Source organism: Leucoraja erinacea, chromosome 14 (genome assembly GCF_028641065.1).
Source record: "Leucoraja erinacea ecotype New England chromosome 14, Leri_hhj_1, whole genome shotgun sequence".
NCBI classification, from domain to species: domain Eukaryota; kingdom Metazoa; phylum Chordata; class Chondrichthyes; order Rajiformes; family Rajidae; genus Leucoraja; species Leucoraja erinaceus.
The window spans coordinates 5142543-5160354 of NC_073390.1; the positions used below are offsets into that span (position 1 = coordinate 5142543).

At 42.4% G+C, this 17812-nt stretch overlaps 1 protein-coding gene across 3 annotated transcripts in view; it reads right to left on the bottom strand.

Annotated features, from left to right (window-relative positions):
* fxr1 (FMR1 autosomal homolog 1) overlaps positions 1–17345 on the bottom strand; it is a 58353-nt gene extending 41008 nt beyond the window's left edge. For 2 of the 3 annotated variants that reach the window (XM_055645396.1, XM_055645395.1), the window contains exons 1-4: positions 17202–17345; positions 7913–7965; positions 7390–7483; positions 1076–1147 (exon numbers count right to left, since the gene is read on the bottom strand). In XM_055645396.1, the coding sequence (XP_055501371.1) occupies positions 1076–1147; positions 7390–7483; positions 7913–7965; positions 17202–17252 (270 nt within the window). In that variant the 5' untranslated portion in view covers positions 17253–17345. The remainder of the gene's footprint in view (positions 1–1075; positions 1148–7389; positions 7484–7912; positions 7966–17201) is intronic. The other variant, XM_055645397.1, reaches the window with a different exon arrangement.
* Between the last annotated feature and the right edge of the window lie 467 nt (positions 17346–17812).

Genomic DNA, 17812 nt, shown 5'->3' on the forward strand with positions numbered 1-17812 from the left:
TAAAAGCAGCATACTTTCACACTTAATCAAACCTTTTTAATAAATGTACAAATTGTAGAAGTTTCAACCATTCTATGCAACATTTTTTATTCACTTTTACGGATTTGGGCATCTTGTGATCTTGGCTTGGTGGTGGTGAACCATCTCTCTTGAACCTTTGAAGTCTTCTGCTGAAGATGCTCTTAAGTCATTCCTGCATTGGGGAGTTCCAGAATTTAGCCACAGGGAGGAAAGATGAAGCAATAATGCACTTCCAAAGAAGGTGTATGACTTGGAGGGGAACTTGCAAGTTTAGTTTAGTTTAGAGATGCAGCGTGGAAACTCGCTCTTCAGCCCACCAAGTCCATGGCAAATATCGATCACCAGTACAATAGGTCCATGTAATCACATTTTGCATCCTACACACTGTGGGTAATTTACAGAAGTCAATTAACCTACAAACTTGCACATCTTTGGAGTGTGGGAGGAAAGCGGAGTACCCGGAGAAAACCCGCACGGTCCTGCGGAGAACGTACAAACTCCACACAGACAGCACCCGTGGGCAGGATGGACCCAGGTCTCTGGCGCTGTGAGGCAACAGCTCTATCACTGTGTCACAGTGAAGTGCTCCTATGCATCTCCTACCCTCGGTTGGTAGAGGTGATAGGTTCAGATGTGTCTGTGATGGTGGGAATCTCAAGAGGTAACCAAGACAGATCATCCACTCAATACTTTTGGCTGAATATGGCTGACAGGGATTTTCTTGGAGCCACCTCATGGTTACACATTTAACAATCCAGCACTATTCGGAACCAGATGCAAGATGATTTTGAGCTGACCTATTAATGGTTGGATCACTTGGCATGGTGTTCAGCACAATGTCCAGCGTTGCAGTTTCAGTAAATTAGCACTTCACTTTTACGTATGCCTAATGCTGCTCCCAGCAAGAGATTCAACAAAATGGAAATTACAATCTTTGCCAAGTCACAACATCAAACTGCTTCATAGTTTGGTAACTAGTACAATTTCCAACCCATATCTGCAAAAACAAAAATTAAAATCCAATTATCTTAAACTTCAGGCATTTTTCACTTACATCTCCTTTCATCATCCGAACCTTGGCAAGCCACCAGCCACAGGGTTCGTGTTCATTTGCTCTTGAGTAAACCTGAGAGGGATGTCAGAAAAAGAAATACTGGAATTAATGATTCATTTAAACTTTTTAAATTATGATACTGTACACACCTTTCACTCATGTTAAATGCTAACATCTCTCTCCATAACCACACCTCTGCTACAACCACAGTCACTCAAGGCGTTCCCGAAGGCTCCGTACTCGGCCCCCTCCTCTTCATCATCTACATCCTCCCCCTTGGTCAGATACTCCGCCACTTCAACCTGGACTTCCACTGTTACGCCAATGACACCCAGATCTACCTCGGCACCAAATCCCCCCCACAACCCCCCCCCCCCCCCCCTCTCCCATATCAACTCCTGTTTGTCAGCTATAAAAACCTGGATGCAACATAACTTCCTCAAACTCAACAGCGATAAGACAGAAATCCTCCTCATAGGCTCCAAAGCCACACTCAGCAAAATCAATAACCCCACTCTCACCATCAACGGCACCACTGTCTCCCCATCTCCCCAGGCCTGCAACCTTGGCGTGATCTTTGATTCCACCCTCTTCCTTGAGCCTCACATCCGCCATGTCATTAAAACCTCCTCTTTCATCTCCGCAAAATCGCCAAACTCAGACCCTCTCTCACACCTCCCGCTGCTGAAAGACTCGTCCATGCCTTCATCTCCTCCTGACTGGACTATTGCAACTCACTTCTCTTTGGCATCAGCTCCACCTACATCAACCGACTCCAACTGGTCCAGAACGCAGCCGCCCGACTCATCACCCACACCAAATCCTGGCAACACATCACTCCAGTCCTCAAACAACTTCACTGGCTTCCCATCTCCCACCGGATCACCTACAAAATCCTGGTCCTCACCTACAAAGCCCTCCACCATCTGGCCCCCCCATATCTCACTGACCTCCTCTCCCCCTACCAACCCTCACGGTCTCTCAGATCCACATCAGCCGGTCTCCTCTCCATCCACAAGTCCAACCTCCGCAGTTTTGGTGACAGAGCCTTTTCCAGGGCAGCTCCCAGGCTCTGGAACTCCCTCCCCCAACTGATACCTACTGATGACTTGGTATCACTAGGAAGTGTGAATACATTATCCTTGCTCTCTTCATTTAAATATAGTTTATGAACAGGAGGGACACAAAAACTCATCGCTGCCCACACTCAACTGATCACAGCCTCATAAAAATAAGTTTATTTCCAGTTTGCTTTCAGTCCATTAGCCAATTCTCAATCTCTGCTAGTATGCTACGCCCAATGCTACATGCTCCAGTCGTAGAGAGGTCTTCAGGATCCGGTGATAAGGGATCAAATTTAAACTTAGTTAATAAAATAATTTGGAAGTTGATGAAGCAGCAAACAGGATGGTGACTATTGGATAAAGAAACAATTGCAAAATTCCATCTATTTTACTAATCTTCTTAAGAGCAGGAATACAATTACATATTATCCTAGTCCCGTCTATGTATTTCCATATCAATACCAATGTACTCAAATGTTAATTGTTATAGATTTAATCATTAATATTTCAGAAGATAAAAGAATTAAAGCTTGATGAAAACTACAGCTATGGAAAGTTACTGAACTCGATATTTCAAGTGCATTGGTTGATCTTAAAGTGGTTGTTTCCAACTTGTATACAGATTGAGAAACTGGAGCATCATGGAATTTTTAGAACATAAAACCATTCACTGAAATTATCATCCCAGCCCTATGTGATGCAATAATAAAGTACAGTGGATACCTCTTGTAATCAAGACAGCAGAAGAGCAGGGCATTGATTGCCAATCGGGAATTGATCAAATAGTTGATTATGCATTTTCAACATCAAACAATGAGAATAAAGAGGAAGCACAAATAATTACTGCCATCGGCAACATGTAAAATTGTTCTCAGAGAAGTCAATCTAGTCGATGACAGTGTTTTCTCAGACATACCTCAGACTGGCTATCTAAGAAATATTCATCTACATCAACTACTAGCTAAGCTGGAAATCTAGTGCCCTACACAATGTTTGGGACAAAGAACCACCATTTATTTATTTGCCTCTGTACTCCACAATTTTAGATTTGTAGTAGGAAAAAAAAAATCACATGTGGTTAAAGTGCACACTGTCAGATATTAATAAAGGCCATTTTTATACATTTTGGTTTCACCATGTAGAAATTACAGCAGTGTTTATACATAGAAATTACAGCAGTGTTTATACATTTCAGCGCACCATAATGTTTGGGACACAGCAATGTCATGTAAATGAAAGTAGTCATGTTTAGTATTTTGTTGCAATGACTGCTTGAAGTCTGCGATTAATGGACATCACCAGTACAGTGGATACCTCTTGTAATCAAGACTACAGAAGAGCAGGGCAGGTGTCTTCTCTGTTGATGCTCTGCCAGCTCTGTATTACAGCCATCTTTAGCTTATGCTTGTTTTGGGGGCTAGTCCCCTTCAGTTTTCTCTTCAGATATAAAAGGCATGCTCAAATGGGTTCAAGTCGGGTGATTGACTTGGCCACTCAAGAATTGACCATTTTTTAGCTTTGAAAAACTACTTTGTTGCTTTAACAGTATGTTTGGGATCATTGTCTTGCTGTACAATGAACCACCGGCATTTGTTTGAACTTGAGCAGAAAGGATGTGTCTATACACTTCAGAATTCATTATGCTACTACCATCAGTTGTATCATCAATGAAGATAAGTGAGCTAGTACCTTCAGCAGCCATACATGCCCAGGCCATAACACCCCCACCACCGTGTTTCACAGATGAGGTGGTTTGCTTTGGATCTTGGGCAGTTCCTTCTCTCCTCCATACTTTGTTCTTGCCATCACTCTGATACAAGTTCATCTTTGTCTCATCTGTCCACAAGACCTTTTTCCAGATCTGTGGTTATTCTTTTAAGTACTTCTTGGCAAACAGTAAGCAGGCCATCTTATTTTTGAGGCTAACCAGTGGTTTGCATCTTGCAGTGTAGCCTCTGTATTTCTGTTCATGAAGTCTTCTGTGGACAGTGGTCATTGACAAATCCACATCTGACTCCTGAAGAGCATTTCGGATCTGTCAGACAGGTGTTTGCGGATTTTTCTTTATTATAGAGAGAATTCTTCTGTCATCAGCTGTGGAGGTCTTCCTTGGCCTGTCTTTGCGATAAGTAAGCCCACCACTGCTCTCTTTCTTCTTAATTATGTTCCAAACAGTTGATTTTGGTAAGCCTAAGGTATGGCTGATGTCTCTAACAGTTTTATTATTGGTTCTCAGTCTCATAATGGCTTCTTTGACTTTCATTGGCACAACTTTGATCCTCATGTTGATAAACAGCAATAAAGGTTTCCAAAGGTGGTGGAAAGACTGGAAAGACTAGGTACTGAGAGCTCTCTTGTAATTGCATGATGGAAGCAATTAAATACACCTGAGCAATTACAAACGCCTGTGAAGCCAGGTGTCCCAAACTTTATGGTGCCCTGAAATGAGGGACTATGTATAAACACAGCTGTAATATTTACATGGTGAAAACAAAAATGTATAAAAATACCCTTTAATAAATCTGACAATGTGCATTTTAACCACATGTGATTTTTTCTATTACAAATTTCAAATTGTGCAGTATAGAGACAAATAAATAAATGATGGGTCTTTGTCCCAAACATTATGGGGGAACTGTAAGATAGGGCACAATCTGTACTTGTTACAAATATTGATGGTACTTATAGAAGGTGCAACAAGTAATCTCAAGCTAATTACTGCTTTTAGTCAAATTTATTACAAATCACTAACAATAGGCATTAGACAATAGGTGCAGGAGCCAGCACCGCCATTCACTGTGATCATGGCTGATCATCCACAATCAGTACCCCGTTCCTGCCTTCTCCCCATATCCTTTGACTTTGCTATCTTTAAGAGCTCCATCTAACTCTCTCTTGGAAGCATCCAGAGAATTGGCCTCCACTGCCTTCTGAGGCAGAGAATTCCACAGATTCACAACTCTCAGGGTGAAAAGGTTTTTCCTTATCTCTGTTCTAAATGCCCTACCCCTTATTCTTAAACTGTGGCCTGGTTCTGGACTCCCCCAACATCAGGAACATGTTTCCTGCCTCTCGCGTGATCAATCGCTAGAATTTAGAAGATTGAGAGGGAATCTTATAGAAACTTACTTTGGACAGGCTAGATGCAGGAAGATTGTTCCCGATGTTGGGGAAGTCCAGGACAAGGGGTCATAGTTTAAGGATAAAGGGGAAATCCTTTAGGACCGAGATGAGAAAAACATTTTTCACGCAGAGAGTTGTGAGTCTCTGGAACTCTCTGCCACAGAAGGTAGTTGAGGCCAGTTCATTGGCTATATTTAAGAGGGAATTAGATGTGGCCCTTGTGGCTAAAGGGATCAGGGGGTATGGAGAGAAGGCAGGTACAGGATACTGAGTTGGATGATCAGCCATGATCATATTGAATGGCGGTGCAGGCTCGAAGGGCCAAATGGCCTACTCCTGCACCTATTTTCTATGTTTCTATGTAATCCCTTAATAATATTTTATGTTTCAATAAGATTCCCTCTCATCCTTCTAAATTCCAGTGTACACAAGCCCAGTCGCTCCATTCTTTTAACATATGACAGTCCCACCACCACGGGAATTAACCTCGTGAACCTACGCTGCACTCCCTCAATAGCAAGAATGAGCTCCCTCAAATTTGGAGACCAAAACTGCACATAACACTCCAGGTGTGGTCTCACCTGGGCCCTGTACAACTGCAGAAGGACCTCTTTGCTCCGATATTCAACTCCTCTTGTTATGTAGGCCAACATGCCATTAGGTTTATTCATAGCCTGCTCTCCCTGCATGCTTACTTTCAGTGACTGATGTACAAGAACACCTAAAACTTGTTGTACTTCCCCTTTTCCTAACTTGACACTATTCAGAAAATAATTTGCCTTCTTCTTCTTGCCACCAAAGTGGATAACCTCACATTTATCCACATTAAACTGCATCTGCCGTGCATATGCCCACTCACCCAACCTGTCCAAGTCACCTTGCATCCTCATTGCATTCTCCTCTCAGTTCACACTGCCACCCAGCTTTGTGTCATCTACAAATTTCCTAATGTTACTTTTAATCCCTTCATCTAAATCATAAAGTTTGTAAATAGCTGCAGTCCCAGCATCGAGCCTTACAGTACCCCACTCTGAAAGGAACAAAGACAAATGAAAAGACTAATTCCTAACCTGTAATCACAAATGGCCTCACAAGCCTCTCAGTTGCAAAAAACTGCTTGTCAACAATTAACTAAATGGACAGCTACATGGGAAACAGCCTGGCATTGACAACAGGTATATTAACCAAACACATTCACATTAGCTTTTAAAACTGTTTTAACGTGTTTTCAGAAATGACACCTGCATTTTTACATTATATCAAACTGATTATTTAACCAAGATAGAGTTGGGCTATGGGCACAGCAGCCAATCAAAAGTGGAATACGTCTCCATATAACTTCCTGAGAAACCAAGTGCCCAGTGTGCTACGAGGTCCACTCCACCATGCACTCAGACCAAAAGTATGCAAAGCACACTGTTAATTATGCTTAGCTATTTCTGCCAAAATTAAACCACGTAAAGAGTTTCGCTGTTGGAAATTCACGTTGAATGGAATTCTCACAAGCAGCAGATAAACACTAATGCATAATCATCCTTTTTTGAGCCACACATAATACCATGTTCTATACCTCAAATACTTTTGAATTGTGCTTCAAGAAACCTCTTGACAGCTAATGTGTGGTTGGGCATCATGGAAAAGCCATAAACATTTTTAGCAAAAATATAAAACAGCAGGTAGTTTATTTATTTATATAAGGGAACACTGTACTTTGAGCAAATCAATCTTTTCAAAAGGGATTGTTTCAGGATTTGTATAACTTTAGTACAAGGTGGAACCAAACTCTATTTCGGTAGCAAGAGAAGGAACGATACAGACACAAGGACAGCAGATTCTGAAGAAGGGTCTCGACCCGAAACGTCACCCATTCTGTCTCACCAGAGATGCTGCCTGTCCCGTTGAGTTACTCCAGCTTTTTGTGCCTATCTTAAGCAACTCACTGCTGAATAATGCACAAAGCTTGTAAATGCTATTGATATTTCTAAGCTGAATTTAAAAGGTTTTTAAGACACAAAAATCATTTATTTTTGCATTACTGACATTAAGATCGTTCATTTTCAATGGCAAAGCAGTGAAAAATCATTAATATTTTTGTTCAAGATGGCTTTGTAGTTTTGAAAAACATACCTCAACCTCATCACCTTCACTTATGTCCTTTTTGACATCAGATGGGGGTGGTAATCTCACATCACAGAAAGGAATCTGACGTGCCGGTTGCCAACTATTAAAGGGGAAAGAGTTCTCATTAGGGAAAGATACTGATATTAAATAAGGTCAGATTGTAAAATACGATCACTTTTCAATTTATTTATTTTTCGTCACTTTAGGATCAAAACGAAATACATGAAGCTACAGGTTAAAAAGAGAGTCTCACAAAAACATTACACAGTAATACTAACAATTAATAGATTTATATATCCAAAGTTGCATCCCATAAATATCTTAATTCAAATTTTCCATCTGCATCGTTGGTGCAAAAATAGTGACAGAGAAAAGAAGTGGGCAGGAAAGACAACAAAACTGATGGATAATTTGAAGCATTCATTCATGTATTGCATTGGCTTGGTCCTAAAGTAAATGGTTGAGATCTGAACTTGCTCACAATTATATGGTGCATTTAAATTTTACTATACGAATCAAAATTACTTACTTATTCTCAAAGGTAATGGAAAGCGAATCTTCAAATACATCTTTAACAAATGCCTAAAATCAAAATATACAACAAAATCAGTGCATTACATATCATACCTTGCCATCTAAGTCATATGAAAAGAAAACAATTAGTTAAATCAAATGGATTGATTATAAAAAGTCAATAATTCCTCAAAAATTGATAACTTATCTTAAATCCGCTTTAATACTTCTCACATTCACAAAAAGGGATTTACAATTAAGTTCCATTTTTGTTATATTCTACTCTATGCTGCTTTCAAATGGATCCAACAGAAAAGGCTGCAGCAATACAAACTCCAAAGGTTCACCTGGTGCAGTTTGTGTGTCAAATTTTGAGTAGACAAATAAACAAGCTCTCTTCATTTCCCAGATTAGATGTTTGGAGGGGGGAGCGGCCAAGTGGACAGAGCAACATGCAAAGGTGATGGTGCTGGTGCAGGGAATGGACAAAGCAACAGTTCAACAGGAAGCAGCAGGGGGGAGTGGAGTGAGTCCCACAGTGACAGAACACGTCCTGCATTTGGCAGTGGCCTGAATTAAGCATGTCCCCAAGCACTACAACATGAGCCACTACTGTTGTGTCAACTGGACCGTACAGTGAATGAAAAGGTCTTCGCTGGTGCACGTTGCTAGCCAGAGGTGGAGACCCAGGGCTGTAAGAGACTTGCGACACGGTGAAAGCTGGAGTTGGTGTCGGCAGGTTATAACCAAAATCTATATTACTAAAAGTCTGTTCTTGACCAGTTTTGGCCTTCTGTGCTGCGATTTCCGAGAGAACGCCGCCACCTACAGCCGTCATTTTTGGCCACCTCGCTCAGAGCTCCCCTCCGCCGTATATGTGCCGAGGATTTTTCCCGTCGAAGAAAAATGACAGAGATATTAATGTTTTTACAAAATTCCCCATTTTCTCTGCTGCCCCTGCTGGAGGGAGGGGCAGGGACTATAAAACCAGGAGGTGGTGTGCCTCAATCAGAGCTCAATCAGTCGCTCAGAGCTCTGAATGACACTGAACAAATGTCTCCACAGCTTGGTTAGTTTGAGGAAAAAAGCACTGCCTGCAAATGGTTGTTTGGGGGGTTTGGGTTCTCTCTCTCTCTCCCCCCCCCTCCCCCCCTCTCCCCTCCTCCCCCCCCCCCCCCCCCGTCTCTCTCCCCCCCCCCCTCTCTCTCCCCCTCTCTCTCTCTCTCTCCCCCTCCTCTCTCTCCTCCCCCCCCCCTCCTCTCCCTCTCCCCCTCTCCTCTCTCCTCTCTCCCCCTCCTCCCCCTCTCTCTCCTCTCTCCCAACCCCTCCCCCACCGTCCCTCCCCTAAACCTCCCTCCCCACCACACCCCTACCCCCTTCGCTCCACCCTTCCTACTCCCCACCTCTCCCCCCCCTCTCAGCACACCCTCTCTCCTCCCCTCACTCACTCACCCTCTCTCTCTCTCTCCCCCCCCACCTACCCTCCCTCTTCTCCTCCTCTCCACCCCCCTATCCCTCTTGTCCCTCTCTCTGTGTCTCTGTCTCTGCCCCTTCTCTCTCTGCCCTCACTCTCTAACCTTCCCTCCCCCTCCCTCTCTAGATGTGACTGCAAGTTGGGGGCTATGCGTCAGTAGATAGGGTGGTTATGGGGTAAAAGGAACAAATTAATAATATTAATATAATATCAAGGGGGGTTAATTAGCGCGAGTGCGGGGGGGAGATAGTTAGTGTGTGTGATGCTGCGTGCCGCCTCCCCCACCCCCCACAACCGCACGTTGGGGGAACAGACCCAACGGGTCTGCACTTGGTCTAGTCTATCATAAAGGGGTCTGTTAAATCGAGGGTTACTGTATTCCATTCCCCAATTTGTTGGAACTCCTATGATTTGCCTTACTGTTTAAACTTATAGAATAACCAATTCACCGTACAATTTAATGTACTACTGCGTAAAGATCAAAAAAATCCCAGTCTTACACCAAAGCCCTGAGGGTTTTAGATCATTAGTTTTACTGTGCAAAGTTGGCAAATGGAAGTGACACTGGAAGCTCTCTGTTAGCCACATTACCAAATGGGATAATTGGAGAAAATTCCCACTGTAAATACATGGTGCCTGGAAACAGCCCTGTCTGGAACTAGCCAAGATTGTCACAAAGGCAAATGAAAATCACAAAATACTGGCAATCTGAGAAAAAAGCAAGAGAGGCTGGAAGTATTATGCAAGTCAGAAAGAAACAGACATAACGTTAGAGAGATGACCTTTCATCAGAGCTGGACTGTTCCAAAAGAAACTCGAAAGAAAGGTTGAGACATAAGGAGCAGATGCTGGTTTATAAAAAGGAGTTGTAGTAGTGGCTCTGAAGAAGGATCCCAACCCAAAAGTCATCTATCCACGTTCTCTGGTGATGCTGCCTGACCCGCTGAATTACTCCAGCACTTAGTGTCAAAAGAATGATTATCTGAAATTGTTGAATTCAGAGTTAGAAAATTAGATATTTGTTGCTTGAGCTTACGTTGGAATTCACAGGAACAAGTTGAGAGAACAAGACAGATCAATGTGGGAGTGGGACAAAGTGACAGGCAAAGAGATCAGAATCACACCTAATCCGGAGTGGGATACTTTGCGAAGCAGTCGTCCAATCTGCGTTTGGTTTCTCCAGTGGGTAAGATCACCACATTGCGAGCACCACAGATCAAACAAAGACCCAGCCTGTAGGTGGAAGCCACCGAGCCAAGCCGCTGCTCGGCCCCTGAAGACCGGAGAACCAAAGAGGAGGGAGCCGGCAACAACAGGTTCAAGAAGCAAGGCCGGTAGTGAAAAGAACCGGTGTCTAATCTTCCGCGCTGTCATGGTCGACTGCGGGAAGCCCCCCCCCCCGGGACATAAAGGTGGCCGAGCGAGGAGAAGGCGGCAGTTCGCAGGACGATCCAGACGAAGGTGACGTCTGGAGGCCCTGCAGCAACCGGGGGTGCGCCTTGATCGGGCGCTATTCCGTAAGACCATGCGCGCAGACCAGACTTTGGAACTTTAGAAATGGCGCCAAATCTGGCGAATCAAAAACGATTCTAGGATGTATCTTCATGTTGTATATCAATGATATGGATGAGGGAATTGAAGGCTTTGTGGCCAAGTTTGCAGATGATACAAAAATAGGTGGAGGGGCAGATAATGTAGAGGAATCAGGGACTCTGCAGAAGGACTTGGAGAGGTTGGGAGAGTGGGCAGAGAAGTGGAAGGTGGAATATAGCGTAGAAAAGTGTGGAGTCATGCATTTTGGTAGTAGGTATATTTTTTCTAAATAGAGAGAATCCAGAAATCAGAGGTGCAAAGGGGCTTCTGAGTGCTGGTGCAGGATTCCCAAAATGGTAATCTGTAAATTGCTAGCATTTATTTCAAGAGGGCTGGGATACAAAAACAAGGATGTATTGCTGAGGCTCTATAAGGCGCTGATCAGGCCGCATTTGGAGTATTGTGAGCAATTTTGGGCATCATATCCGAGGATGGATTTGCTGGCTCTGGAGAGGGTCCAGAGGAGCTTTCCAACAATGATCCTAGGAATGAGTAGGTTAACATATGATGAGCGTTTGATGGTACTGGGCCTGTACTCGCTGGAGTTTAAAATGAAAGGCGACATCATTGAAACGTACAGAATAGTAAAAGGCTTAGTTAGAGTGGATGTGGAGAGGACATTTCGACTAGTGGGATGAAGTCAGAGCCTCAGAATTAAAGGACTTCCTTTAGGAAGGAGATGGGAGGAATTTATTTTGTCAGAGGGTGGTGAATCTGTGGAATTCTTTGCCACAGAAGGCCGTGGAGGCCAAGTCAATGGATATTTGCAAGACAGAGGTCGGTAGATTCTTGATTAGTACGGGTGTCAGGGTTTATGGGGAGAATGTAGGAGAATGGGATTAGGAGGGAGAGATAGATTAGCCATGATCGAATGACCGAGTAACTTGATGGGCTGAATGGCCTAATTCTGTTCCTATCACATGACATTGCAACATGTTCTCTCTCTCACATGCTCCTTTAACTATTTAGTCACTTACCTATACCAAGGGATAATTTACAATAGCCAATTAAACATTGGCTCCTTTAACTTATGAATTGAAATCAAAGTACCCAGATGGTCACCAGGAGAAAGTGCAAATTGCCGAGACATGACCAAAACTCAGGATCCAACTCAAATTCCTGGAGTTATGAGGCACCTTTAACTGTTGACTATCCTTGCCACCTAGCAAATGAGCTATTGCCGCCACCACCACGACCATACAGATGGGAGAATGGAAGAGTCCTTCCAGGAAGTTGTAGTCAAGATCATATTGAGAAACTGTGGGCTTGTAACGGATATTAGCAACTAATCAATCAATGCAAGATCATTGGAGAACTCATTTATCCCATTCATTGCATTGTCTCCATAGTATTGCAAATTGTTTTCTACACATATAATTGCTTTTCTGAAGAGAGTGAATAACACAAAACAACATGTATGGTGTTTCATTGTTCCGGTTCACATCCGGTACATCTGATGAATACTCTTGAATGATTTTTAAATCTGATGGAGCACAGGGGTGGGGGATTGCAACCTTCACGTGGTCCGCCGTTGCAATGAATGCAATCAACCTGGCGTGCACAATCAAATAAGATCAAATAGAACAAGTTGTCATACGCAAGAAGAAGTTACGCAAGAGTAAAAATTTAATCATTCTTTAAAATGTATTGCTTCATTTGATCCACTGCAATTTGCAAAAGGTTCATGGCATACATTTTCCTGGCCTTACACTCATCACTGGAACATCTAGATACCAAGGACACCTATATTAGACTTCCATTCATTGACTAAACCTCCGCCTTCAACACCATAATCCCAACTAAACTAATTTCCAAACTCCTACACCTGAGAATTCGCCCACCCCCCACCCCACCACGTTCAGACAACTGACTGGTCTTCCCACACCGACCTTCCAATCTACCGTATTGAGGATTTGCACATTTTCTACATCTGCATTTTTTTCTTTCAGACTATAACAATGTAACACAATGTTTTCCTGCCTTATTTGTGTATGGCTTGAATACATTTGTGTGGCATAATTAGACTGGGTGGCACACAAAGCTTTTCACTGTATTCAGAGACGATTTATCTTTACATCTGGCACATTTCATTTTAACATGGTCCGTATGCATTTCTGAACAATATCCATATGGAAGAAGGCAATGGAGATTATATTTCCAAGTTTAAAATTCTGTGGAGGAAGCAATGTTTATATTATTGTACATGCAAGTCTAAGGAAGAGGAATAAGGTAAGTATCCGATCACAATATTTTCAATTAATTTTCTGTCAACAAACCGGATTGTTCTAGAATCAAAGAAAATTAATCTTGCAAATCCTTATTTATTAAAGAAAAAAATATTTTCAGTATAGTTGCCATTCCTGACAAAAAAAAGTTATAATATTTAAAAGGACACAAAGTGTAACTCAGCAGGTCAGACAGCATCGCTGGTGAACACGGGTAGGTGGCATTTCGGGTCGAGGCCATTTTTCAGACTATTAGGGGGCAGGGGGAGAGAGGTTATTGTAAATCATTAGAATACAGTTCGAGGTTTTAAAAGGAACTATTCCTACATGTTAAGGATTGTGCCCAAGTGAAGATAAGAGACAATTCTGCAACCAGAGGATAGTAAAAATTTAAGATACTACTGTGAATAGAAATTACAATTATTACATTTTAAATACAAGATTCATATAGGCTGTGGGCCTATGTGTCTAGAATTTAACTTTCATGGCCCATGTCTCGGAACCACATGAAATTTTGCACAGATTTAGATAAAATATAATTGAGAAGGAAGTCATGATTCGTCAGTGCCAAAAGTCGCACATTAATTAATTAAACTAATTATAAAATGAGATTGAAAGCGCCATCTAGTGTCCAATGCCCATATTACACCATGGGGAGCCTAATTCCGTGCTGCCCATATGTTGTTATACTATAGATATATATATGTGACGTGAATATGACTGTAATCATATAATTATGTATTCATTACCTTATACCTGAGGAAAGCAGGAAATGCACAGTGGTTCATTATATTCAGATTGGTAGATGTTTAACTACAGAGGGTTTGAAAATGTATAGGGAATTCAAGGAAGATAGGTTTATTTTTTATCATCCAGTCACAAGTACAGTGAAAAGCTTCGTATTGCATACTATCCTATCAGATCAGATAATTACATAAATACAATCAAGACAAATTCAAGTATCATAAGAAAATCAACAGGGCACAGAATGCAGAATATTGTTCTTAGCATTGTAGCACAGAAGTTCCAATGTTCAGAAGACTCCCAGGGATGCGCAATGGCAAAAGGTTCCTGTGATGTGCCTCGGCAGGAAGACCCGGCAGGCCATGGCCTGCTGCAGGGAAGTGGGAAGGGGGGGGGGGGGGGGGGGGGGGGGGGGGGGGGGGGGGGAGGGAGATGTTTATGTTAAAGACTAGCGTATTCTGTGCTATTTTTTTATTCGTATGGCTGCATGGTGAGCCCAAATTTCACTGTACCAATTGGTGCATGTGACAATAAATGTATCTTGAATCTTGAATCACATGAAGTGAAAGTAACTTTTTTTCCCATTTATTCCATGCTATACAACGATTATAGGAATTAGATCTTATAACAAATAGTTAAAGTTGTCATTGGTCTCATTTCACATATTGGTATCACTAGGAAATAAAAACTACAATATAATTCAGTCTTTAGCAGTACTGGACAGGGAACAAATTTGTTGTAAAGCTTTATAAGTGTACTGGATGAAAATCCATCATTTAGAAGTAATATAGAAACATAGAAAAAATAGATGCAGGAGTAGGCCATTCGAGCCAACACCGCCATTCAATATGATCATGGCTGATCATCTAAAATCAGTACCCCATTTCTGCTTTTTCCCCCATATCCTTGGATTCCTTTAGCCCTAAGAGCTAAATCCATTTTGCTAGTTTTGAAAAACTCCTGGCTTTCAACATCCCATTCAACTTTAAAATTCAGTACTTAAAAAGCTTGTATATCCAATTATTTTATTGAGCACGGAAGTTTATAAGCTCAACTTTCAAGTCACATCTTGATTATTTTGATGGTCAGATTTGTAAACAAAGATTATGGCAAAACTTTCAAAAGTATCTGTACCAGACTTTTTAAATCCATGTAAAGATGCACTCCTACTGTAAAACAAATCTTTCTTCTCCTGGTTTACACAAAAAGACAAGTGTTGGAATAACTCAGCTGTTATATTAAGAAATCAGGATTATCCCAGCAAAGCCTTTTCACCAATGACAATAATTACTTGAAACATCACCACATGACCCATTTCAACTGCGACGCTCCATACTTTGAGTACCACAATGAAAGCATACCTCCTGATTCAATCTTATTTTCATGTCAATTTTTTTTAAATGACCATATTCAGCAGCATAAACATGACCTAAGAATTACATGGGAGGGCAAACTGTTATTTAAATATCATGGTATTGAAGGAGCAAATAAGTTAAGCCAATATTTTAAAAGTTACCCTCATGTTAACAATTCACTGCAGTCAGCCCATGAGCTGAAGTTGCTGGTACCATTCTCATAAAACCTCAAGATTTACTCACTTAAAATGTACACCAATTTAATCATTAGATGCAAAGCACTACTGCAGCTGTGAACACAAATATTCCATATACAATTTGAATTTTTTGCTATCAAATGAAACTGAACAAAAAACCCCAAACCATAATTTGAAGGACAAAACAGTAAGTTTTAGGTCTGATATTAATTCAAAATGACACATCCAAGATAAACTGAAAGCATAAAGACACATTGAAAATAAACCACGTGGGTGAAAAAAATAGTCAGACATTTCTCCAGACTAATATTCCAGGCATCCGAGGTGATGGAGACCCTCTTTTTTTGAAAAGAAAGGGGAACTGGTGCTTGCTGTTAAAAATAACCATCGGATCACAACAGAGTTCAAAGACTTTTGGGAAGCTTTCCCGGTATCCTTATCGCTCATTACTACATAGCCATAGTTACGTTCTTAATGCTCTATCCTAAATTATTGTACTGACAGAGAGGAAGTTGGAACCCTTCAACTGTGATAACCAGAATTTAGTTCCAGAGAAGTTCCAGAGAAGCAAAAAGCCTTAACAGTTAGCGACTACATTTAAAAAAACGTACGATGCAATCTAGAATCAAGAAGTAAATAGTGTCAAGGAAAAGGGCAAGCATCTGAACACAAACTGAAAACATTGGAAGCGTTTCATTCACAAAACATTTGGAAATAAGTCGTCATCTAAGGAATCTATACAAAACAGAAAGAACATTTTTATTCAAAGAAAGGCCCGAGATCAAATAATTAACCCAGCCTTGGGTATTCGAGATTAAGCGATCCTAGAAGCACGTTTGCCTCATTAAATTTGTTCCACCGCCACTCTCATCCTCCATTTGTTTCCACTGTTCAAAGTCAACAAATATAAAGATTCATTGTTTAGACAGTTGACGTTTGAAACATAAAGCCGCGTCAAAGGGATTCGAAGACGGGGGGGGGGGGGGGGGCAGAAATGGTAAAACTCTTCCTCCATGTTTTCCCCACCAAGGAAAAAAAAATCCTTTGTTATTTCTTTACGTATCTATTATATTATCTGTACACCAGGTATCCCATCTTCAAAGTACCACGCTAAAAGCTCGCATTAATTTGAAGTTCTTATGCACTTTTATGGCCAAAAATAACATGCTTCAGCCTCCAACACATGTTCCCGGGTTAAAAATAACCTGAAACTGGACTCCAGGCGCATTAATAAACTTGATAAAACATGACAGACAAGTAACAGCCGGCAAGGCATGTCCGTGGGTGACGTACATAAAATAGTTGCTGGATGAGAAGATAGCGTTTTTTTAAAATAAAATATCAACTTTTAGGACATGAAAAGAAGAAAACGTGAAATACACCACGGATGTCAACAAACGAGGGAATTACTTTATTAAAACATCAAACAGATTTCTGAAAAGTCCTGTCTACACTTGTCGTTATTTATCTCAAGTGGTATTACATTATGGGTAGAAAACACGGTAAATAATAAGATTACGCTGAAACATGAAAGCAGGGCCTAATAACAATGTTCAGCGCCAGGCCTGACCACCGATCACACGAGTTCCCGGGGAGGTGAGGCCGCGGACACGCTATCTCTCTCATGTCTCTTTCCACTGGGTTTCACCAGATCACCACACCGCATTTGGTTGGAGACGATGGAATAAAGGCGAGGGTGCGACCGGGCGCCGTTTACCTTGTAGAAAGCTCCGTTGGAGCCGCGCACTTCCACCGCCAGGTCCTCCATGTTGGCGCGCACGGCAGCCTGGGATGGCTTTCTAGAATTTGTACCGAGCGCCGCCGGGAGAGACAGTGAGGAGCAAAGATGATAGCGGGCGGGGGGGAGTGTGTGGAGCAAAGATTATAGCGGGCGGGGGGGAGTGTGGAGCAAAGATTATAGCGGGCGGGGGGGGGTGGGGGCAAAGATTATAGGGGCGGGGGGGAGTGTGTGGAGCACAGATTATAGCGGGCGGGGGGCGAGTGTGTGGAGCACAGATTATAGCGGGGGGGGGGGCGAGTGTGTGGAGCAAAGATTATAGCGGGCGGGGGGGAGCGTGTGGAGCACAGATTATAGCGGGCGGGGGGGGGAGTGGGGGCAGAGGGTGGGGGGCATGAGAGAGGGGGGGAGAGGGAGAGAAAGAGGGGCTGGAGAGAGGCAGGAGAGGGGAGTGAGAACGGAGGGGCTGAGAACGGAGAGAGGGGGGGGGGGGGTTGCAAGAGAGAGGCGGAGAGAGTGAGAAGCAGGGGGGAAAGAGTGAGGGGAGACAGAGAGGGAGGGAGAAGAGGAGCTGGGGGAGGGAGAGATGA